The sequence below is a fragment of the Schistocerca nitens genome, chromosome 1, assembly GCF_023898315.1.
Source record: "Schistocerca nitens isolate TAMUIC-IGC-003100 chromosome 1, iqSchNite1.1, whole genome shotgun sequence".
In the NCBI taxonomy this organism is placed as follows: Eukaryota; Metazoa; Arthropoda; class Insecta; order Orthoptera; family Acrididae; genus Schistocerca; species Schistocerca nitens.
Genome location: NC_064614.1, coordinates 474654793 through 474679451, shown reverse-complemented (window position 1 = coordinate 474679451; position 24659 = coordinate 474654793). Strand labels below are relative to the sequence as shown.

General features: G+C 41.3%; 1 protein-coding gene across 1 annotated transcript in view; it reads right to left on the bottom strand.

Moving 5' to 3' along the window:
• LOC126252001 (beta-mannosidase-like) overlaps positions 1 to 24659 on the bottom strand; it is a 243762-nt gene that overhangs the window by 7931 nt on the left and 211172 nt on the right. The window contains exons 11-14 of the mRNA XM_049952787.1: positions 14511 to 14788; positions 14273 to 14420; positions 13942 to 14153; positions 2235 to 2438 (exon numbers count right to left, since the gene is read on the bottom strand). Of these exons, the coding sequence (XP_049808744.1) occupies positions 2235 to 2438; positions 13942 to 14153; positions 14273 to 14420; positions 14511 to 14788 (842 nt within the window). The remainder of the gene's footprint in view (positions 1 to 2234; positions 2439 to 13941; positions 14154 to 14272; positions 14421 to 14510; positions 14789 to 24659) is intronic.

Below are 24659 nucleotides of genomic sequence, written 5' to 3'. Positions count from 1 at the left end.
ACCCCAAATAACTCAATTGTTGGGACCTGAATTCCCACCTCATCCGCAGCTCCACCAGATCCCTGACACACAGCTCCACCAGATCCCTGAAGGATTTTTGTGATACCCTTTCTGACCCTGCACACACCAACAACTACAAAGACCCATATACCCTAATGCTCCAAAGACCACATCTACCCCTATCTTGCCCCTCCACCCCTTTCCACAAACTAGCTTTCTATTGCCTGCACAGCCTATCACACCCCCACATCCATTGCCCTTGTACAGGATCGTTTCTTCTGGCCCATCATCCAGCAGGACTGTGGCACTTGGGTTCATTCCTGTATCCTGTGCCAGCACACAAAATCGGGCCATCATGTTTACATGCCTGGTGCCTTATTTCCCCCTGTTGAGCATCAGTTCTCCCATGTTCACACTGATATTGTTCGCCACCTGCCATCCTCAGACGATTGCCTCTGCTTCTCACAGTGACAGTCCAGGTAGGACACTGACTGGAAAACATCTCCATCCTGGACATTTTGGCCGAAGCGGTTGCTGCGGCACTCATCAGTGCCTGCATTTCACATTATGGCTGCCCTTGCCCCGCACATAACATCAGACCGCAGGCACCAATTCACTTCCTGTTTATACAGAACCCTGTCTCAGACTTGTGGCACCCTCAATCATTTTACAACTAGCTACAACGCTGCAGCCAGTGGCATGCATAAAAATCTGCCCTTACCTGCTATGATGTAAAATGGTTTTCCACCCTACCACTGGTCCTGTTAGGGTTGCAGATGCCCCACAAGGCTGAACTGGAGGCACTTGCCACCACCTAGTATAAAGGCAATCCCTAGCCCTTCCAGGCAACTTTATTGAGCCACAGCAGCTTCAAGAGCACTGGCTACACTGGCTATAACCAGTGCCTCCACGGTACCATTTCAAGCACAGGACTAATAACAACACAGGCAGAGAAGTACGCTGTAGGGATTTGCAGTGGAGCATAATAATCATACATAACAAAGAGTTCCAGGTGGACGAGTCTGTGACTCTTCAGGAACATGAACAAGAAGAATATAGGATAATTTGAAGTGGTAAGGATAAGGGGGGTAATTAATCCAGGAAAAATAAGTGATGGTGAACTTTGGAATATGATCAAAATGGTAGGGGTTGTATGTGTTGGGATGTGATGTATCTTTCCTTTTATCCACATACATTTTACAGTATTTTAAAGATATAATATTCATGACCATTACTGTCTATTATATACTTCATGGTTTTCAATGACTCTTGTAAGAATGATTTCAGTTTCTTGATAGTGGACTCAGATGCACTAATGGCAACACTTGCTTTATGAATCTATAGCTTATTACAAAACAGAAATTGATTTCAAAATTAAAACACACATTTCTGAATATATTGTGTAGTGCCCTGCTCCCTATGCCTCTCCAGTAACTAAGCTAACTGCAGTAGTTACAGTAACTGAGTAAAGTTTGGTACAATGTTGGCTCAAATACCAGTACAGTTTTTTGATAATTTCTTATCAATGTTTTTCCTAAGTAACATGAGGAGAATGCCATGCAGCCTGTGATATCTCAACAAAGCTTGACCTTTGACCCCACCGATAAGGCAGTGCTACGTCAGCTTGGCAGCGCGCCAGCCGCGGACTTACGCTCTAAGGCGACGGGCGCACTCTAGTAAGACTAGTGCGCCCGTCCGGGATAACGCGCGGCTGGCACTGTGGAATCGTCTAAGTCCTTATCAAGGTCATGCGCTCTGCCGCAGGTATAAAAGCGAGCGATGCCCGCGCATAGCGGCTCATTCGCACTGCTGCTGTCGCACAGGCAACTGCATTGAACGCTGCCAAGATGCGCTACCGACGACAACGGCGACGTGCAAGACAGACAATATACAAAACTCTTGTTCTGCTGCTAATAATACTGCACACCCATAACACCCACAAACATTTCTACTTTCTGTCTTTAACTAACCTACAGTAGAGCTTGGCCACATATTTACATACATACATAGTTCATACTTGCACACACATATTGTAGAAGTCATGGATAAACAAGTGGTCTATGAAAATAATGGATCTGAACTTAAAACTGTAAATCGCAAAACAACTATGTCACATCATATTGCATGCTGGTAGCAAATTAATACCTTCTACTCAGGGACAGTTATTGTTCATTTCATGACACCATATACTTTTACACTGTTACCATGGAATGACATGTCCTCATTACACTTACCAAAATATTTGGAACTTGCAATCCAACAGCCACTTTAAATGATGATGGAAAGACAAAATTATCTGGACTAATCTTGTTCTCACTTTCATCAGACAATGTTAGGTACAAAAAACACATTTTTCTTGAAAGTGAAGTGGTACATCCAGCATTTTCTAGGAAGGTATCCAAATCTTGTTCAAAGACAACATCTGAATGTTGACCCTTCTGTAAGGAGGAAATAGCACTTAAAATAAATATGCAAAAGATAAGCCATAGTATCTTAACTTACCACAATACTTCCTGTAAATACTTCCATGTATGGAAGTGAAACATGGACAGTAAATAGTTTGGACAAGAAGAGAATAGAAGCTTTCGAAATGTGGTGCTACAGAAGAATGCTGAAGATTAGATGGGTAGATCACATAACTAATGAGGAGGTACTGAATAGGATTTGGGAGAAGAGGAGCTTGTGGCACAACTTGACCAGAAGAAGGGATCGGTTGGTAGGACATGTTCTGAGGCATCAAGGGATCACCAATTTAGTATTGGAGGGCAGCGTGGAGGGTAAAAATCGTAGGGGGAGACCAAGAGATGAATACACTAAGCAGATTCAGAAGGATGTAGGTTGCAGTAGGTACTGGGAGATGAAGAAGCTTGCACAGGATAGAGTAGCATGGAGAGCTGCATCAAACCAGTCTCAGGACTGAAGACCACAACAACAACAAATACAGAATCATAAAATGTAAAGCAAGTTACCAAAGTAGTTTTTCTTAGTTTTTGTTGTGAACAGTAAAGTAATATTCTGTTACATATGTTTCCTGTGTACTTTATACTAAAAGAAGTTGTAATATTAATAATAAGATAGACCCATGTTCAAAATAAGTGTTTTGTTAAGAAAACACACAATATTATAAATACTTCTACATTTTATGACATGGATGCAGTAGCTCCAACTGACCACAAATGTTTGATCACATATTAACATCTACAAGTCCTTACATACAATATTTTTGCAACTCAATAACACAGATTTTGTATACTCTTACTGGAGAGCTCACGAAGTAAGAGCTTTAGAGTTTCTTACTTTTTTTCCAAATCTTTCCAACATTCTACAGTTTCTTCTTTCTGTTACTTAATTTACAGGGTGTTTCAGATATGATGGTCAATAATTCACACATGGAAAGTACAGGCCAAAAGTAGCTAAAAAGCTCCAATAAAAATGTGTCCATAAACCAACCATTGCTGAGCTACCACATTAATTTGAGTTGGGAGCCAACTGTAAACTCCCCTGGTGCGATATTTATGCTGGAAGCTCAATGTGTGGGATCAACTATCTGTTTGTGCAAGTGCCCAGTGCGATTCCACTGGCACATGATTGGTCAGCAGCCGGAATCCGATAGTGGTCCAGCAGCTACAAAGGTGCACAACAGACAGCATCCCGACACTTCGCCTGATGAATACGCAATCCATTGAAACAATGCAACTAGAAGACAACACCACTCGGCTGATAACCCATGAAGATTTCATAGTTGTTTGTCAATGTCATGCTTGCATTGAGGTCGATGGCCATCAGGTTCAGCACATTTTGTAAGATACAGTACAAATGGTATATTCATTGTGTCAGTGATGGTATCTGCAGTTAACTAATGTAAGTAAAAAAGTACACAGTAATGTGATTTTATTCCTGTTGTCTCCTTAAGAGGACTTTTCCAATCCCAGGTTCCCTACCTCAAACTGTTCAGTGGAGCATCCTCTATATCCTGTTAAATTTTTGCACACTCTTATGGAAACACACTACATAATAATTTTTGGCACCAAATACATCAGAATCATCAGAGCCATGTTGTAGACTGTAGTAGTCTTTTGTGTACTGCACTGTTTGTGTGTTTTGTTAATGATGCATGCATTTATGTTAATACTGCTCTCATCTGAACACATGTGACAGTAATACAAGCTTACATCACCAAATTGTCCAAGAGAGAGGCATGATAATCAAACTTTTTGTAAAAATTAATATTTACTAATGACTGTAACATTTTTATTTACTTTAGGAGAATGAAAATCAGCTCAGAAGCTAAGGAATACAGCTTTCTATTTAACCTGCAAACTCTTACTACAGATTGCATTTCAACATTATTCTGTCTGACTTTTAATCTTGAATACCTCATTATTTTATTTTTATTTGTTTATTTTATGGATCCTTCATGTGAGTGTATCACTACGATGTAGAATGTGTCAGAGTATTACAGTAATAACCATATGTAAATGGCCATGAAGCTTATAATTTAAATCATATGATACATAAGGTTGAAGTATTCAAATAACAACACAGATGGTTCTCAAACAAATTATAATGCTTACGTTCTAATTCATATAAAAAGCATTCTGTCAGCAATTGCTATACCAGTGGTATTTAGTCATTTTTATAGGATGCTTAAACACATTTGACTAATTATTACGCACTGTCAAAAAATTCCTGTAAAGAATAGAAAGAACTATTCAAAAGATAAAGTTTTAACTGTTTTTTTTATTTAATCTTACCCCAATTATTTGTTCAAGAACATTAACCTAATGCCACCTACATTAGCCATAGTAAAAGCTTTGTTAGGACGAGAACAGACTTTTAAATAAGTGATCATTACCGGATTAATCAAGAAACAGAAATGCATTCAATATTAGTCATAGTAAAAGCTTTATTACCATATGAATGGACTTTTAAAATAAGTGATCATTGCAGGATTAAGAGCTGATTCGAAGCACTTCAGTACAAGATAAGTGTATCAGCGTTATATGCTATTCCAAATGTTCCCTCTCTTTCTTTGCTTCATATTGTGAAGGTATTTGGTGACACAATGTGGGATAAGAATTTTTTGGTAGAGACAAATAGTGCAATACACTATATCAATTTCTTATGTCAGCTGCACAATGGAAAGTCCAGGTTGGAAAATCAACAATATTATGAAAAGGATAGCTTGCTACTTACCATAAAGATGACATGTTGAGAAGCAGGCAGAGCTGCATAACAACGACTGATACACTGGGAGATTTTGGCCAAAGCCTTCAAAAACAAGACACACACACCCACATTCAGACAAGCACACATCTCATGCACACATGACTGCTATCTCTGGCTGTTGCAGCCAGAATGCAGGTCTCATATTTAATGAAAGCAGCTATCCAGAATAGTGCAGGGAAGGTGGAGGGACTGAAGTGTATGAGCAGAGTGGGAAGAGTGTTCAGCGACTTGATGGTACTACAAGGACAAGGCAGCTAGGTGAGGTGTCAGAAGGCTGTGGGTGAGGGAGGGGGGTGGGGGTGGGACAGGGCATAGAAGGGGAAAAGATCAGTGGGTATTTTGGTTGAGAGTGGTGCACAATGAGGGTGAGGGAATGTGAATTGGGAAGAGGCTACAGGACGGGGGATGGAAACTGTTGGATGGAGGCTATGGAGACAGTAGGTTACAATAGGTTGAGACTGGGATAGTTTTGGAAGGGGAGACTGTATTGTAAGGATAACTCCCATCTCTGCAATGAGGATAGGGTAAGCCTGAGTCTGGGCTGGAATAGGAAATTCTGGGTGGGTGGATTGGACAAGTCTTGCACCTAAGTCTTCCTCAGGGATATGATCCATTTGAGGTTGGGAGTGGTATAGGGATGTACTGGGATGTTGTGGAGGTTGGTTGGCGTGATGGAACACCAGTTTAGCAGGGACGGGAAAGATCTTGGGCAGGATGTCACTCATGTCAGGGCAACATGATAGATTGTCAAAGCCCTGACAAAGGCTGTGGTTCAGTTCTTCCAGTCCAAGGTGGTATTTGGTGACAAATGGAGATGCTCATTTGTAACTGGTTCTTGGGGATGGTTGGAGGAATGGGGGTGATGGGAGGATTGGGGGTGTGTGGGGATGTGGCAAGGGAAATATGTTTATGGACTAGGTCTGAGGGATAGAGTTGATCCGTGAAGGCCTTGGTTAGACCATCAGCATGCTGTGCAAGGAATTATTGTCACTGCAGATAAGCCACCTCAGGCAACCAGGCTGTATTGGACCAAGTTCCTGGTGTGGAAGGAATGGCAGCTGTCAAAATGTAGGTACTGTTGGTGGTCAGTTGGTGTTATGTCTACCATAAACCAAACAACCACCAACAATACCTGCATTTCAACAGCTGCCATCCCTTTCACACCAAAAAATCCATCCCATACAGTCTACACACCCGGGGACAGCATATCTGTAGTGACAATAACTCCCTCGCCCATTATGCTGATGGTATCAGCAAGGTCCTCACAAAAAGGCATTATCCCCCAGACCTGGTCAGTCCACAAAAACAATTTTCCCATGCCATATCCCCAAACACCTCCAGTCCTTCCAACACCTCCAAGAGCTGGGAGTACCCCCTCCATCACTCAATACCACCCTGAACTGGAATAAATGAACCACATCCTTTGTCTAGGCTTTGACTATCTATCATCATACATGGAAATGAGGGACATCTTACCCAAGCTCCTTCCCACCCCTCCTAAACTGGTATTACATTGCTCTCCCAAACTCCACAATATCCTAGTCCAACCCTATGCCATTCCTAGCCCAAGCCCTTTGCCACAAGGATCTTGTCCCAGTGGAAGATCAAGGTGCAAGACCTGCCCAATCCACCCACCCAGTACTCCCTGTTCCTGTCTTCTCATAGGTTATCTTAGATCTAGGCCAGCTCATCTGTGAAGGAAGTGATGTCATACACCAGCTCTGATGCAATCACTATACAGTTGTTTGTATTGTTATGACTGCCAAACAGCTATTCATCAGGATGAATGGCCACTACAGAACTGTGACCAAGACCAAGGAGGATGACCCTGCAGTACAACATGCAGCTGAAACTAACACAGTTGGTTTCAGTGGCTGCTTCAAAATCTGTGCCATCTGGAACCTCCGCACATGGCAGTTATGCCTACAACACATTCGTCACTCTCCAAATTATCCCGCAGCCTCAACCTATAGTACCCTACTGCCTGACACCCTTCTCTGCTCCTCTACTTTTCTGGCTACCCCCCAGCCTCCTGACTATGTACCTGGCAGCCTCATTGTAATGCTATGTAGTACCTGCACCCCCCCTCCCCCCCCCCCACACCAGGCAGCAATCTTTTCTCTCCCTCCACCCATATCATGCTATACCTCCCCCTTCCCTGCCCCACTCCGGACTGCCACTTTTGTTCAACACAAGAGTTGCATTCTGGGTGCAGCAAACAGAGATAGTGGTCACGTGTGCATGAGCTGTGTCTGTTTGTGTGGTATATATATATATATATATATATATATATATATATATATATATATATAGGGAAACAGGAAACATTCCACGTGGGAAAAATATATCTAAAAACAAAGATGATGTGACTTACCAAACGAAAGTGCTGGCAGGTCGATAGACACACAAACAAACACAAACACACACACAAAATTCAAGCTTTCGCAACAAACTGTTGCCTCATCAGGAAAGAGGGAAGGAGAAGGAAAGACGAAAGGATGTGGGTTTTAAGGGAGAGGGTAAGGAGTCATTCCAATCCCGGGAGCGAAAAGACTTACCTTAGGGGGAAAAAAGGACAGGTATACACTCGCACACACACACATATCCATCCACACATATACAGACACAAGCAGACATATTTAAAGACAAAAAGTTTGGGCAGAGATGTCAGTCGAGGCGGAAGTGAAGAGGCAAAGATGATGTTGAATGACAGGTGAGGTATGAGTGGCGGCAACTTGAAATTAGCGGAGATTGAGGCCTGGTGGGTAACGGGAAGAGAGGATATATTGAAGAGCAAGTTCCCATCTCCGGAGTTCGGATAGGTTGGTGTTGGTGGGAAGTATCCAGATAACCCGGACGGTATAACACTGTGCCAAGATGTGCTGGCCGTGCACCAAGGCATGTTTAGCAACAAGGTGATCCTCATTACCAACAAACACTGTCTGCCTGTGGCCATTCATGAGAATGGACAGTTTGTTGCTGGTCATTCCCACATAGAATGCATCACAGTGTAGGCAGGTCAGTTGGTAAATCACGTGGGTGCTTTCACATGTCGCTCTGCCTTTGATTGTGTACACCTTCCGGGTTACAGGACTGGAGTAGGTGGTGGTGGGAGGGTGCATGGGACAGGTTTTACAACGGGGGCGGTTACAAGGATAGGAGCCAGAGGGTAGGGAAGGTGGTTTGGGGATTTCATAGGGATGAACTAACAGGTTACGAAGGTTAGGTGGACGGCGGAAAGACACTCTTGGTGGAGTGGGGAGGATTTCATGAAGGATGGATCTCATTTCAGGGCAGGATTTGAGGAAGTCGTATCCCTGCTGGAGAGCCACATTCAGAGTCTGGTCCAGTCCCGGAAAGTATCCTGTCACAAGTGGGGCACTTTTGTGGTTCTTCTGTGCGGGATTCTGGGTTCGAGGGGATGAGGAAGTGGCTCTGGTTATTTGCTTCTGTACCAGGTCAGGAGGGTAGTTGCAAGATGCGAAAGCTGTTGTCAGGTTGTTGGTGTAATGGTTCAGGGATTCCGGACTGGAGCAGATTCGTTTGCCACGAAGACCTAGGCTGTAGGGAAGGGACCATTTGATGTGGAATGGGTGGCAGCTGTCATAATGGAGGTACTGTTGCTTGTTGGTGGGTTTGATGTGGACGGACGTGTGAAGCTGGCCATTGGACAGGTGGAGGTCAACGTCAAGGAAACTGGCATGGGATTTGGAGTAGGACCAGGTGAATCTGATGGAACCAAAGGAGTTGAGGTTCGAGAAGAAATTCTGAAGTTCTTCTTCACTGTGAGTCCAGATCATGAAGATGTCATCAATAAATCTGTACCAAACTTTGGGTTGGCAGGCCTGGGTAACCAAGAAGGCTTCCTCTAAGCGACCCATGAATAGGTTGGCGTACGAGGGGGCCATCCTGGTACCCATGGCTGTTCCCTTTAATTGTTGGCATGTCTGGCCTTCAAAAGTGAAGAAGTTGTGGGTCAGGATGAAGCTGGCTAAGGTGATGAGGAAAGAGGTTTTAGGTAGGGTGGCAGGTGATCGGCGTGAAAGGAAGTGCTCCATCGCAGCGAGGCCCTGGACGTGCGGAATATTTGTTTATAAGGAAGTGGCATCAATGGTTACAAGGATGGTTTCCGGGGGTAACAGATTGGGTAAGGATTCCAGGCATTCGAGAAAGTGGTTGGTGTCTTTGATGAAGGATGGGAGACTGCATGTAATGGGTTGAAGGTGTTGATCTACGTAGGCAGAGATATGTTCTGTGGGGGCTTGGTAACCAGCTACAATAGGGCGGCCGGGATGATTGGGTTTGTGGATTTTAGGAAGAAGGTAGAAGGTAGGGGTGCGGGGTGTCGGTGGGGTCAGGAGGTTGATGGAGTCAGGTGAAAGGTTTTGCAGGGGGCCTAAGGTTCTGAGGATTCCTTGAAGTGCCGCCTGGACATCGGGAATGGGGTTATCTTGGCAAACTTTGTATGTGGTGTTGTCTGAAAGCTGACGCAGTCCCTCAGCCACATACTCCTGAGGATCAAGTACCACGGTCGTGGAACCCTTGTCCGCCAGAAGAATGACGATGGATCGGTCAGCCTTCAGATCATGGATAGCCTGGGCTTCAGCAGTGGTGATGTTGGGAGTAGGATTAAGGTTTTTTAAGAAGGATTGAGATGCAAGGCTGGAAGTCAGAAATTCCTGGAAGGTTTGGAGAGGGTGATTTTGAGGAAGAGGAGGTGGGTCCCGCTGCAACGGAGGACGGAACTGTTCCAGGCAGGGTTCAATTTGGATGGTGTCTTGGGGAGTTGGATCATTAGGAGTAGGATTAGGATCATTTTTCTTCGTGGCAAAGTGATATTTCCAGCAGAGAGTACGCCAACCTATTCATGGGTCGCTTAGAGGAAGCCTTCTTGGTTACCCAGGCCTGCCAACCCAAAGTTTGGTACAGATTTATTGATGACATCTTCATAATCTGGACTCACAGTGAAGAAGAACTTCAGAATTTCTTCTCGAACCTCAACTCCTTTGGTTCCATCAGATTCACCTGGTCCTACTCCAAATCCCATGCCAGTTTCCTTGACGTTGACCTCCACCTGTCCAATGGCCAGCTTCACACGTCCGTCCACATCAAACCCACCAACAAGCAACAGTACCTCCATTATGACAGCTGCCACCCATTCCACATCAAACAGTCCCTTCCCTACAGCCTAGGTCTTCGTGGCAAACGAATCTGCTCCAGTCCGGAATCCCTGAATCATTACACCAACAACCTGACAACAGCTTTCGCATCTCACAACTACCCTCCCGACCTGGTACAGAAGCAAATAACCAGAGCCACTTCCTCACCCCTCGAACCCAGAATCCCCCACAGAAGAACCACAAAAGCGCTCCACTTGTGACTGGACCAGACTCTGAATGTGGCTCTCCAGCAGGGATACGACTTCCTCAAATCCTGCCCTGAAATGAGATCCATCCTTCATGAAATTCTCCTCACCCTACCAAGAGTGTCTTTCTGACGTCCACCTAACCTATGTAACCTGGTAGTTCATCCCTATGAAATCCCCAAACCACCTTCCCTACCCTCTGGCTCCTATCCTTGTAACCGCCCCCGGTGTAAAACCTGTCCCATGCACCCTCCCACCACCACCTACTCCAGTCCTGTAACCCGGAAGGTGTACACAATCAATGGCAGAGCGACATGTGAAAGCACCCACGTGATTTACCAACTGACCTGCCTACACTGTGATGCATTCTATGTGGGAATGACCAGCAACAAACTGTCCATTCGCATGAATGGACACAGGCAGACGTGTTTGTTGGTAATGAGGATCACCCTGTGGCTAAACATGCCTTGGTGCATGGCCAGCACATCTTGGCACAGTGTTACACCGTCCGGGTTATCTGGATACTTCCCACCAACACCAACCTATCCGAATTCCGGAGATGGGAACTTGCTCTTCAATATATCCTCTCTTCCCGTTACCCACCAGGCCTCAATCTCCACTAATTTCAAGTTGCCGCCACTCATACCTCACCTGTCATTCAACATCATCTTTGCCTCTTCACTTCCATCTCGACTGACATCTCTGCCCAAACTCTTTGTCTTTAAATATGTCTGCTTGTGTCTGTATATGTGTGGATGGATATGTGTGTGTGTGCGAGTGTATACCTGTCCTTTTTTCCCCCTAAGGTATGTCTTTCCGTTCCCGGGATTGGAATGACTCCTTACCCTCTCCCTTAAAACCCACATCCTTTCGTCTTTCCCTCTCCTTCCCTCTTTCCTGATGAGGCAACATTTTGTTGCGAAAGCTAGAATTTTGTGTGTGTGTTTGTGTTTGTTTGTGTGTCTGTCGACCTGCCAGCACTTTCATTTGGTGAGTCACATCATCTTTGTTTTTAGATATATTTCTCCTACATGGAATGTTTCCCTCTATATATATACACTCCTGGAAATTGAAATAAGAACACCATGAATTCATTGTCCCAGGAAGGGGAAACTTTATTGACACATTCCTGGGGTCAGATACATCACATGATCACACTGACAGAACCACAGGCACATAGACACAGGCAACAGAGCATGCACAATGTCGGCACTAGTACAGTGTATATCCACCTTTCGCAGCAATGCAGGCTGCTATTCTCCCATGGAGACGATCGTAGAGATGCTGGATGTAGTCCTGTGGAACGGCTTGCCATGCCATTTCCACCTGGCGCCTCAGTTGGACCAGCGTTCGTGCTGGACGTGCAGACCGCGTGAGACGACGCTTCATCCAGTCCCAAACATGCTCAATGGGGGACAGATCCGGAGATCTTGCTGGCCAGGGTAGTTGACTTACACCTTCTAGAGCACGTTGGGTGGCACGGGATACATGCGGACGTGCATTGTCCTGTTGGAACAGCAAGTTCCCTTGCCGGTCTAGGAATGGTAGAACGATGAACGATGGGTTCGATGACGGTTTGGATGTACCGTGCACTATTCAGCGTCCCCTCGACGATCACCAGTGGTGTACGGCCAGTGTAGGAGATCGCTCCCCACACCATGATGCCGGGTGTTGGCCCTGTGTGCCTCGGTCGTATGCAGTCCTGATTGTGGCGCTCACCTGCACGGCGCCAAACACGCATACGACCATCACTGGCACCAAGGCAGAAGCGACTCTCATCACTGAAGACGACACGTCTCCATTCGTCCCTCCATTCACGCCTGTCGCGACACCACTGGAGGCGGGCTGCATGATGTTGGGGCGTGAGCGGAAGATGGCCTAACGGTGTGCGGGACCGTAGCCCAGCTTCATGGAGACGGTTGCGAATGGTCCTCGCCGATACCCCAGGAGCAACAGTGTCCCTAATTTGCTGGGAAGTGGCGGTGCGGTCCCCTACGGCACTGCGTAGGATCCTACGGTCTTGGCGTGCATCCGTGCGTCGCTGCGGTCTGGTCCCAGTTCGACGGGCACGTGCACCTTCCGCCGACCACTGGCGACAACATCGATGTACTGTGGAGACCTCACGCCCCACGTGTTGAGCAATTCGGCGGTACGTCCACCCGGCCTCCCGCATGCCCACTATACGCCCTCGCTCAAAGTCCATCAACTGCACATACGGTTCACGTCCACGCTGTCGCGGCATGCTACCAGTGTTAAAAGCTGCGATGGAGCTCCGTATGCCATGGCAAACTGGCTGACACTGACGGCGGCGGTGCACAAATGCTGCGCAGCTAGCGCCATTCGACGGCCAACACCGCGGTTCCTGGTGTGTCCGCTGTGCCGTGCGTGTGATCATTGCTTGTACAGCCCTCTCGCAGTGTCCGGAGCAAGTATGGTGGGTCTGACACACCGGTGTCAATGTGTTCTTTTTTCCATTTCCAGGAGTGTGTGTGTGTGTGTGTCTATATATATATATATATATATATATATATATATATATATATATATATATATATGTGTGTGTGTGTGTGTGTGTGTGTGTGTGTGTGTGTGTGTGTGTGTGTGTGTGTGTGTGCGCGCGTGCATGCATGTGTGTGTTTCTTTTCTGAAGAAGGCAAACTCTGACATTAATTCTTTGTTCAATTCTCTTCTTATGCTTTCCTATTTGTTACAATATTTTCTATAAATGTCTGCCTCCATAATTGGGTGGTCTGCACAGCTGACTGCCATGTGGGGAGGTGGGTGTGCTTCCAGGTACTGCCAGTGATTTTTTCCTTAGTGGGAAGACAGGTAAGGGATGCAGCCTTGTGAGACCAACAGAGGAACTACTTGACCAGTCGACCAATTAGTAGCGGTTCTAAGGTCAAGAAACCTGTTAACTACCAGGAGATCAGTGTGCTGACTGCATGCTCCTCCATACCTTATCTGATTATGCCACTGGCAGAGAATGGCACAGCAGTTGATTAGACTCAATTGGCCCTTCTATGACCAGAATGCGTAGCTTTACCTTTATCTCTTACCGATTTTTTATAAATATCTACAACACCAAATGCCTGTTGTTAACAGTTCATGCCTATACGCCTGTATCTGACATATATTTATGTATAAATGTTTTTTGGTGCTGTATTAATTTGGATTTGGGTATATGTCATATTTCTATGAATTTACACTTCTCTAGAAAACAAATACATCAGAGAAAGTGAGTGGTTATTATATGTATGATATGTTTATAATCATAAGTAAATATATAAATATCAAAAAGGACCATTAATGCCTATATTAGTTGAAAAAATAAGACATTTACATACCACAGAACAGTTTGTTGAAACAGTGCTCAAAGGTGTGAAATTACTCCATCGATATGTATGTATACTTAGGAATGCAGTGTCAATGTCTTTCAGTTTATCTGAAGTGACACTTACAGAAACTGCTCCAGAACTTGTCACATATGATGACACTAAGATATCGGAGAAAAAATCCCTTGCATAGTAGTGTAACATTTTCCATTGGTCTAAGAAATCTGTTAAACATTTAATACGATAGATCAGTACAAGTTTCAATATTTTCATGAATGTAAAAAATCAAGCAATGTCCATTGACCAATAAACTACAATTACAAGTAGACAGCATTTGCCTCACCAATGGATGACCAAGATGGTGCTTCCCATACATCATTTAACTGCCAGTATAAAGCTCCCATTGTGTATCCTTCCCCAGACTCCTTTAAAGAGCTGCGCCATCTTCTGTAATGTTCTGTTTGTACTTTTGTTGACATTGCTTGATTTATCTGTAAATATAATCCATCATACAAGTCATTTCCATGAAATACTGCTTGTAATTCAATAAGAAACTACATCTCATTAATAAGGAAACAAACCTGGCTAAAGTAAATATAAGTGTGAAAGTTTTCTTCAGTGCTGTAATTAACTGGTAATGGGAGGTGTTTATTCATCTCTATTACCATCTCTTGGTAGCCTCCTAAGTGATGCTGGCGGTTCTGCATTAAATCACTATCCACACTCCAATCTGTTGGTTCAGACACTGACATTATTGTGTAAAATGATGGGAGTGACTGGAAACCATATTCAGATGCAAACCGTGGAACTGGGTAGATGTTTGGATCCCATCCATCCAGCATGTAATTATAATAGTGCACTGAAACAAATAATTGTGGTTAGCTATCACTGAAAAAGTAAGAACCTTTTGAAAGATTGTTGTCTTAAAAAGCTTAATATTTCAGAATTTAGAAATACTGCTGTACAAATGGGAATATATCCTTGACTACATTTTCAAATTAAGATGTCATGATTATTTTCCAGTCTACCCTAATCACAGGAGGACAACTTCCAGTGCTTTGTAGTTTCTTTAAATCACATAATCAAGAGCCAGTTACTGTATGAGCCCTTGATGCCTGATGCTGAGAGACAAGCAATCTTAAGAGCACTGGAAGAGATGAAAGAAGTTCAAGTAACAAAATACCTTTTATTTCAACTATCTGAGTGCACTTCAATCCAACCAGTGCGTGTACCCAGCTGAGACAGCAGCCCAGAACTCCTTTCCTTACCTTCAGCAGTTAGGATGAGGTGTAATATTCTGATGAGTACCAGAACATGTGTGAAATTGGAACACTGGACAGGAGCATGCTGCAGCCAGGGGAGCTTGCAACAACCTGCTGTGGCACACTTTTCCCATACATGTACTACTCAGGCCCACATGTCTTTAGATGAAAAAGTGTTGTAAATGAGACACAATAAGTTTCAACCGATGGATCTTACTACCATCAGTGCCACAACTCCTCCCAGGCACTAAGGAACCATGAAATCTTGTTAACATGCCTCTGCATTGGACAATGGTCCCTAGAATGTGAATCCTTCTCCAGTGGAAGATCCTAAAGTGTGCTATGCTTGTTGCAAGTAACTACTTGTACACCAAATTTTGAGAGTGTTCAACCATAGGTTATTAACTGTAGTTTAAAACTAAAGACATTACAAAAAGGCAGAAAATTAAAGAGATAGGACCTGACTAAGTAGAAAGAAGCAGAGTATGTACAGATTCAGAGGGATCAATTAAGTACAGATTGACTGAAATGGGGAAAAGAATACAATAGAAGACAAATGGGTAGGCCTGAGAGATGAAATAGTGAAGTGAGCAGAGGATCAAATAGGTAAAATGTGGAAATCTTTGGATATCACAGGAGATATTGATGAAATGAGAAAATATAAAGCAGGCAAAAGAGAATAATATGTTTAAAACATGAGATTAACAGGAAGTCAATCTAAGAAGGAAAAGCTAGAGGACAAATGTAAGATGATATAAGCATATACAACTAAGGGAAAGATAGATACCACTTACAGGAAAATTAAAGAGTCCTTGGAGAAAAGAGAAGCAGCTGTATGAATATTAAGAGCTCAGATGGGAAACCAGAATAATTAAAGAAGTGAAAGTTGAAAAGTGGAAGGAGTGTATACGGGGGCTATACAAGGGAAATGGAATTGGAGGCAATATTATGGAAAGAGAAGAGGACACAGACATGCTTGGAAACCATGACTCATCACAGCCATTGTGGTACAATCAGAAATTGCAACAATAAGACATGCTTGTTGCAACTTTAACCTTGGTTCTAAACCATATATTTTAAAAGTTATAAAGTTTTTAACCATAATAGTTCATAAAAATTAATAACAGATGAACCAATTACATAATATGCACTTATGATACACCATATGTATGCATACTACTGCTAACAACATTAGTAATAGCAACAACATGTTACTTTACAATTAAGTGCATATGGAATTTAGTGTGTGTGTGTGTGTGTGTGTGTGTGTGTGTGTGTGTGCGTGCGTGCATGCGTGGATGTGCACGCATGTACACCATTACTATTAATTTGCCACAAACATAACATGAAATCAGCTTATGTCCCAGACCATTACCCAACAAATCCTGATATATATTCTATTGTATTCATAACTATTGTAAAGCTGTGTAAATATTTTAATGAGATGTCACACACTGATCATAAAATTTGCCTCTGTGCATTAGTATGTTGTATATACATGTAACTGTCTTTCACTATTGAATGTGGTCATTTATAAATTAAATATTCAACACGAATTTAGTAGTCAGAACATGGCTAAAAGCTTAAAAGTGCATACAGGCTCATGCTCATGGTCTTTCATTGATGAGCATTCACAGTGGTAAATTGATGAGTGGTATCAACGGCCAGAGAGCCACAAATCTTAAATTAGCATTCATTGGACTTAGAATAATTTTGTGGGAATGAGCTCTGTACTTTGAATTTTATCAGGACTTAAAAATATTTGTATGATTTCCAGTGAACATTTTGTGTGACCATGCAAGCTTCAATGTTGTTTGAGCAGTTTGAGTTTTTATAGCAACTGTTAGTAGATACAGAGATACTGACAAACTTTAAGATTTTGTTGCTGATTTTTGCGAGTTAATATGCTGCTGTACAGACTTGACCCATGTATACTACTGTGTTTAAATGCTCTGCTTACATTACATGACTACATCTTGTGCTGCTTAATTAACTATTGTTATAAATAGTTATCAATTTCACAAATACATGTAAGGCCACCATTTGCATGTGTGTGTGTGTGTGTGTGTGTGTGTATTTCTTGTAAACATATGGCTTGAACTTTAAGAAACTTAGTTCAGCCCATATTACTATGCTATGAGATTTTCTGCCGTCTGTTCTACGTTTCAGTTATATTATTTATTATATATTTTCATTTTTGCTAATTAGTTTTTCTGCTACTAAAAAGTTTGATAAATATTTGTTTGTTAAAATTTGGGCTTAAAAGTGATGGTGCAGGGCCATTTCACATAGACCTCAAGTGAGCCATGCTATAAAGTTTTAGGTTACCATTGCCCACACCAATCTATCATATAGTGTTGTACTTGGTTTTGCTCTTGGGTAGATAGTAGTGTTGTAACAATAAGGATATCCATAGGAGTTGTGGATTTAGGAATCTAATTTATTAGTTGGGGTTCATTAATTTATGATAATCTATAATAATTATTATAAATTTTAACAATCCATCCTGGATTTGCATTGTTTTATTATAAATTTAAATAGGTATCAACCAAGTGGTTGCAGCAACATTGGTGGCAATGGAGCCGGTTAGTCCACATAACGTGAAGAAGTTCTGCAGTTCCGGCAAAATAAAATTTGAAAACAAACTAATAAATTTAAGAACATAGGCAGTCATAAATTTTGCCTAGAACAGCATATGGAAGCATGTGCAACAGAAGTAGAATTTCATAAAAAATCCTTCATAATATTAAGTGTATATCGAGCACCTGCAGGTAACTTTAATCTGTTCATAAACCACCTTGAAGCTGTAATGGCCCATTTAACAACCAAAAACAAAGAAACAGTGGTTGCTGGTGACTTAAATGTAGTTTTCCTGAAAGACTCTCCCAATAAGAACTTATATGAGTTAGTAACGCTACCATTCAACTTAAATCCTACTGTAAAGTTCCCAACTAAGTAGCCAATTGCTCATAGATATTGGTAATATCTTTATAGAAAAGTCCACTGAACAAAATTATATTACAAAACTAATAGTCAATGGCCTCTCAGACCATGACATGCAGGTTCCTTCTGTTAAATGTTAATACTGAACAGGATATAAAAGCTGTTAAATCTGAACTCAAGAGGGTAACAATAAGCCAAAAATTGATTATTTTAGGACACTCCTCATAGACATTCACTGGAGTGATGTTTACAGTGCTCGTGGTATGAATGAAAAATATAACACTTTTGCTAATAAAGAGTTTACCTTATTTGAACACTGTTTTCCCCAAAAAGTAACCACGGTTAGAGCAAAGCCTACAAAGAAGCCATGAATTACTCAAGGAATAGAGGTGTCTTGTAAAACAAACAGAAAACTGTATCTGTCAATCTGAAACAGTTCTGATGTTGATGCTATAGCACATTACAAGAAATACTGCAAAAATATTAAAGACTGTAACATGGACATCAAAGCATACATTTTATAACTGTTACTGAAGAGATGGGGTTGTGAGGTTCTGTAGATGCCGCCATGGGAAACCTCAGACCAGACATTTCAAGTAACTTCCATAATATGAATTTGACCCTCACTACCCCAGCAGAAGTAATGTCCATCATAACATCTTTAAAATCAAAAACATCTAGTGGGCATGATGAAATATCAACAAAGTTAATTAAAGAATGTGATTTGAGTTACGTAACATATTAAGCTATCTGTGTAACCAGTTGTTTATCAGTGGAATATTTCCTGAATAGTTGCAATATGCTGGAGTTAAGCCACTGTTTAAGAAGGGATATAAGAAATAGTGCCAAATTTCCATTCAGTTTCACTTTTGCCAGCATTCTCAAAAATCTTAGAAAAGGTAATGTACAATCAGCTTTATAACCATCTTGTCACAAATAACATACTGTCAATGTCACAGTTCAGATTACTGGTTTACCTACAATTGAGAGTATATTATCATTCCATTCATATCCCCACAGGTAAACACAGGTATTTGTATGAGTTGGCCGATTCAAATTGTGATTCAATGAAATGGTAGTGAATATTATATTTCATTCACCCACCGATTGTTACATGCAGGTATCTGTATGAGTATGCTGATTCCATTTGTGACTTAATGGTATGGAAGTTATACAAGGGCATGATTTTAAACTTTTTAATATTTTACGCAAACTGGCAATGTGTGCATCACTTTGATATACAGTATTATCAAAATCTGACTGAATATATGAGCAGATTTTTTCAAATAGTACTTCACTATAGACAAATGCATTGTCTGCAAAAAGTTTGAGGTTACTATATTGTCTGTGAGGCCATTGATATACAGCATGAACAGTAACAGTCCCAACACACGTCTGTCGGTGACTTCTGAAGTTACTTCTACATGTGTCAGTTACTCTCCATTCGTGATAACATTCTATGTCCTCTGTACTAAGAAATCCTCAGTTTAGGCACAAATTCTGCTTGCTTGATTCTCCAATGAACGTATTTTCTATAATAACCATATATGTGGCACAGAGTCAAAAGCTTTTCTGAAGTTTAGAAATATTGTATCTGCTTTGATCTATGTTAAATATAGCGAGAGGAAATTACTTGATCTGCTATAATTCTAATCTTTTAAAGAACTAATTGCTATTCTTGTCTGTGAACTATTCCACTTATAGGTGCAACACATTTACCGTGGTTACACTAAATTACGTGAAACTCTGCCAGAACAGGCCATAAAGGCCCAACAGTACTGACTGGCTGCTGTATCATCATCAGCCTGTAGACATCACTGAAGGTGGATATGGAGGAGCATGTGGCCAGCACACTGCTCTCCCGGCCATATGTCAGTTTACAAGGCCAGTGGCACTACTTTTCAATCAAGTAGCTCCTCAGTTTTCCTCACAAGGGCTGAGTGCACCCTGCTTGCCAGCAGAGCTTGGCAGACTGGATTATCACCCATCCAAATGCTAGCCCAGCACGACAGCTCTTAACTTCAGTGATCTGATGGGAACCGGTGTTACCACAGTGGCAAGGCCATTGACACCATGGTTAGACAATATTGCAAAATTATAATTTGTCCAGTATTTTATGCAATCTTATTATGCCCATTATTATTTACAATCTGCTGATTCTAATGTTATATTTAATTTTCCTTAAAACCTTGTTAATTAAGAGAAATTGAGAACTGAAGTTGTTCAAACAACATGTAATCATAAAAACGGTATGAGCTAATAACTGTTTATTCAGGAAAAAAAGAGACTACTCATTAGAAAGCCCTAACTTTGCACTTTCCTATGACTGGTATACTTTCTTTGAGAAATTTATTAACTTATAACTTATTCATAATTAAAGTTTTGACACACTCAAAAATACTTTCATCATCTGAGCCTTTAAGATTGGTTATTTGACATTATACTTTTGTAGTCCTAATTTTTTTTTAATTGTTTGGTACACTTGGGTAAGCAAACTAGACACTAATTAAGAAATTGCATAAATTAGAGAAATTACAAACCTGAGTATCTTACATGAAAACCACTAGTTCACTGCATAGGTACACAGTGTATCAATCAAATAGTACAACTAACTTTAATATTTTTCTAATCATCTAATATACTGTTAAACAAGATTATTGCTGGGCTAAATAAGTTGACACTGCTGGTAAGTCTGGCCTTTATATTATTATAAATTAAAATGTAATTACTGATTTCACAAAATATTCATATGCTGTCTTTGTTACCCCCTCCACACAAAGAACCTCAGTTCATGGGTAGAATTCAGTTGAGCAACATCTTGATGTCACTCCTCTTATTAAGAATGTGTAGTTTCTGTCTGATAGAGAGTCTGCACCTGGAAATCATCATTATAACATTTATGTGTAAAGCGTCCCTGGCTAGAATCCACTTGATTAACATATAGTTGTGAAAGTTCACATCTGTATGTATATTTGCACTCAGTTTGGAACCTTCCAATGTCTCTGTGTTACTTATCTCAAAAGTGTGGAATTTGTTATGAACACTTGGATATCTCTGTGTAAGAATCTTTCACTTTGTTGTGCCTTTTTGTACCTGTGATTACTTGCCTAACCACTAGCTCACAAATAACTATGAGTAAATACCAGGAGGGCTGTAATTATCACATGGCAGCAAAACTTGGTAGATATTGTAATACATTAATGCAGAATCTCTTTATGCTGGAAAATAACTAAACAGCAACAACCAATAGTGGCCAGACATGTAAGAGATGGCTTATAGCATTGCATCTAATAATGTAGCCAAAAAAAATCTGACATCCTCTTCTTCACCACATTCCCATGATGGGAATTCAATCAGACATTATGATGTAGATGCTTCATTTAACAGTTGTGGTTAAATGTGAGATGCCTTATAGCATTTGTGGCTCTCCTAGAGCATTGATTTTTCTTGTGCCAGAAGCTGGGAATCAGTACCAGCCTTCCTTTGGCATAATCTTTGCCTTTGTATTTGGAAGTCTCTTACCATTCTGCATTCCACTTCTCCCTGATTAGTAAATCAACAGTGTTTGAAAGACTTGTAGCTGCTAATTCCACGTGTCTCCTCACTAGGTCACAGATAAATGCTTTCACTAGCTTGTCTATATTTCATTGTCAGGTATGCCACATGTACTTTTACCCAGTATGCTTCCTATTTATGATCTGTAAAATCAGATTCATGGTGTCATATGCAATTGGATGGGTGGATCTTCTGCTATGCAGATGTCTCAATAGTTCCAGTGCTGACCTAGAATCAGAATCGGAACCCAAGTGCTTCTTGGGGTACTGAAGCACTTGAAGAACAGCCAAAAACATGGCTGTCATATTTATGAGTTACTTATGGAGCTTGCATCTCATTCCAATATGACAATTGCCAGCCCTGTAAGCACAATCACATCCATCTTTATCCTTTGAAGTATCAGTGTAAATGAATCTTGCATCATTATGTTTGGAGAGGTACTCCATCAAAATGCAATTATTTAAATAGCCACAGCCAAAGTTCAGGTCAGAAACAACTTGTGGTTCAAATACACTGGTCTGGTAGTCTGCTTCAAAGCAGATAATTGATCTGCAGACAAGCTTTGTTTGAGAAATGGAGTATCCATGTATGCAGCAACAAGAGGACAACAACTTCCATTCATACAGTATTTGGATGTATAGCACAATCCTGTAATGCATAGATGTCTTATTATATCTGGCCTTGTGTGGACTGCAATTGTTTGAGTAAAAATTTTATACTCAGATATTCGTGATGTAGATGCAGGGAAGGCTCATTTGCTTCAAGTAAAAGAACATTACTTCATGCAGACTGCATTGCCCCCAAGCATACTCTAATTGCTTTGTAATGACATTTATATCTAATCATCTTAGATATGTGTCTGACCCAAAATAAAGGCAAGCATAATCCATGTACGGATGTACCAAAGCATTACACAGTGTTTGTCCAATGTCTGCATCTGCTCACCAGCTCACCCAAGAGAGTTTGCATTAGCGGACTTTTTGCAGTTGCACCAGCTTCTGTAATACGGGTCTTCCACTGAAGTTTGTGGTCAATATGGAGTCCATGGTATTTGACTACTGTCTTGACTGATAGTTTGTAAGGCCCAAACTTCAGTGTCCCTATAAGAGGACCCCTGCTTCTGGCGAAGAGCAGAACCAAAGACTTGCTAGGCAATATATCAAAACCATTCTTCACCACATATGTGTGTAGACTACACATAGCTTAATCCATATTCTGCAGGTCACTGGCTTAGTGAACTTATAGGTGACTTTCATGGTGTCATGTAAGAGAAGTGTGAGTTCGTTTTGTGTGATTCATGATTTTGGATTCCATGCTGCTTGATATATAAGAAGTCATTCTGTTAGAGGTAAATGGTTATATTTTTAAGACCAAAACGTATTCTAAAATTCTACAACAGTTAGATGTCAAAGATACTGGATGGTAGTTTTGTAGATAATTTCTGCTACCCTTCTTGTAGATGCATTGTGTCCTGTGCTCTTCCAACCACTGGGAACAGTTTTTTGTAAAAAGGATCTACAATATGTTATGGTTGGGATAGCTCAGTCACATATTCTGTACACAGGATATCCCAAGAGAAATGGACAATAATCAGGGGTATAACAAGATCACTGAGTTGGAGCAAAATACTTCATTTGGACATATTCCCTATTTTTAATTATTTCCAAGGTAGAAAATGCTTAATTTGCAATTGTTTTTGGTTAGTGACATTCAAATATGTGTCTTACCTTCCCAACCTATTTGACGTTTTATTCTATCCCAACCTACCTCATTGCTTTCAGTCTCTTTGCTCGGAATGTCTTCCTGCCATTAAACTTGCCCATTGAATTTGCATTTGTCCATGGTGTGTTGTGATTGAGGCAGTGTGACAGACTGAAAGTGTATCAGAGAGAAGTGTAGAAGCATCAGTTAACTGTATTTGTAGATGAGCTAGCTAAAATGCCACAGATCTACACTCATGAATACTATGCAGATATAGTGTATGTTTAAGGCACCTACAATGGTTGTGTTCCTACCGCTGTCGATGAATACTGTCAGCACATTATGATACATCAAATTCCTGATCATACAGTGTTCACCAGGGTTCTCAGCACATTTTTCAATTGATACTTTGTTTAATGCAAGTTGTTATGTTTACTACCTGCTGTATGTGTTAAACCTGACAAAGTACTGAATCATGTAGAAAATAAATAACAATGTACATTATCTTTGAACCGATTCAGAATAGGGCATATGTCAATATGCAGTCTTTTTGCTCCAAATGATCATCCCCGTGATATCCCCAGATAATGACCATTCCTCCTGGGACAGCCTGTAGAATCCAACAGGGATCCATCAAGCCATGGAGCCTCATTTCATTTTAGCAATTTTTGACACCAACATTTGTATCACTCATCTTTTCAATGATGTGAGAATTTAACTGTGTAAAGGAACTTTTGAAAATGGGAGTTCAGAATTTCTGCTTTGACTTTGCTACTCTCAATTTTATTTCCTGTGTCATCCATGTGTGTCTGGACACTAAATTTGATATCACTAAAAGCCTTTACACATAACCAGAATTTCCTTGTTTTTTGTGAGAGATCTTTTGATCAGATTCTGCCTATGATAGTCACTGAAATCTCAAGCATCCCCCTTTTGACACTTAAATGCATTTCATTTAGCATTGCTCTATCTAGCACCCTATGCTGTGTTTTACACCTAAAGAGCAATAGTTGCTGCTCCTTTAAAAGTTTCCTTACAGACACCATATAGCATGGAGGGATCCTTCCATCATACAGTGTTCTACCAGGTACTAGTAACTGTCATTTCCATATGCTGTTTCTACACATTCAGAATCTATGCATCCGTATTGAAATGCACTGTAAGAAGTGTACTTGTCACCACTTTTCTGGTGTATTCAGCAGACAAAACTAGAGAACATGGAGAAGAAAGCAGAGCTGCAGATGTCCGTAAGTACTGCAGCAATAATAG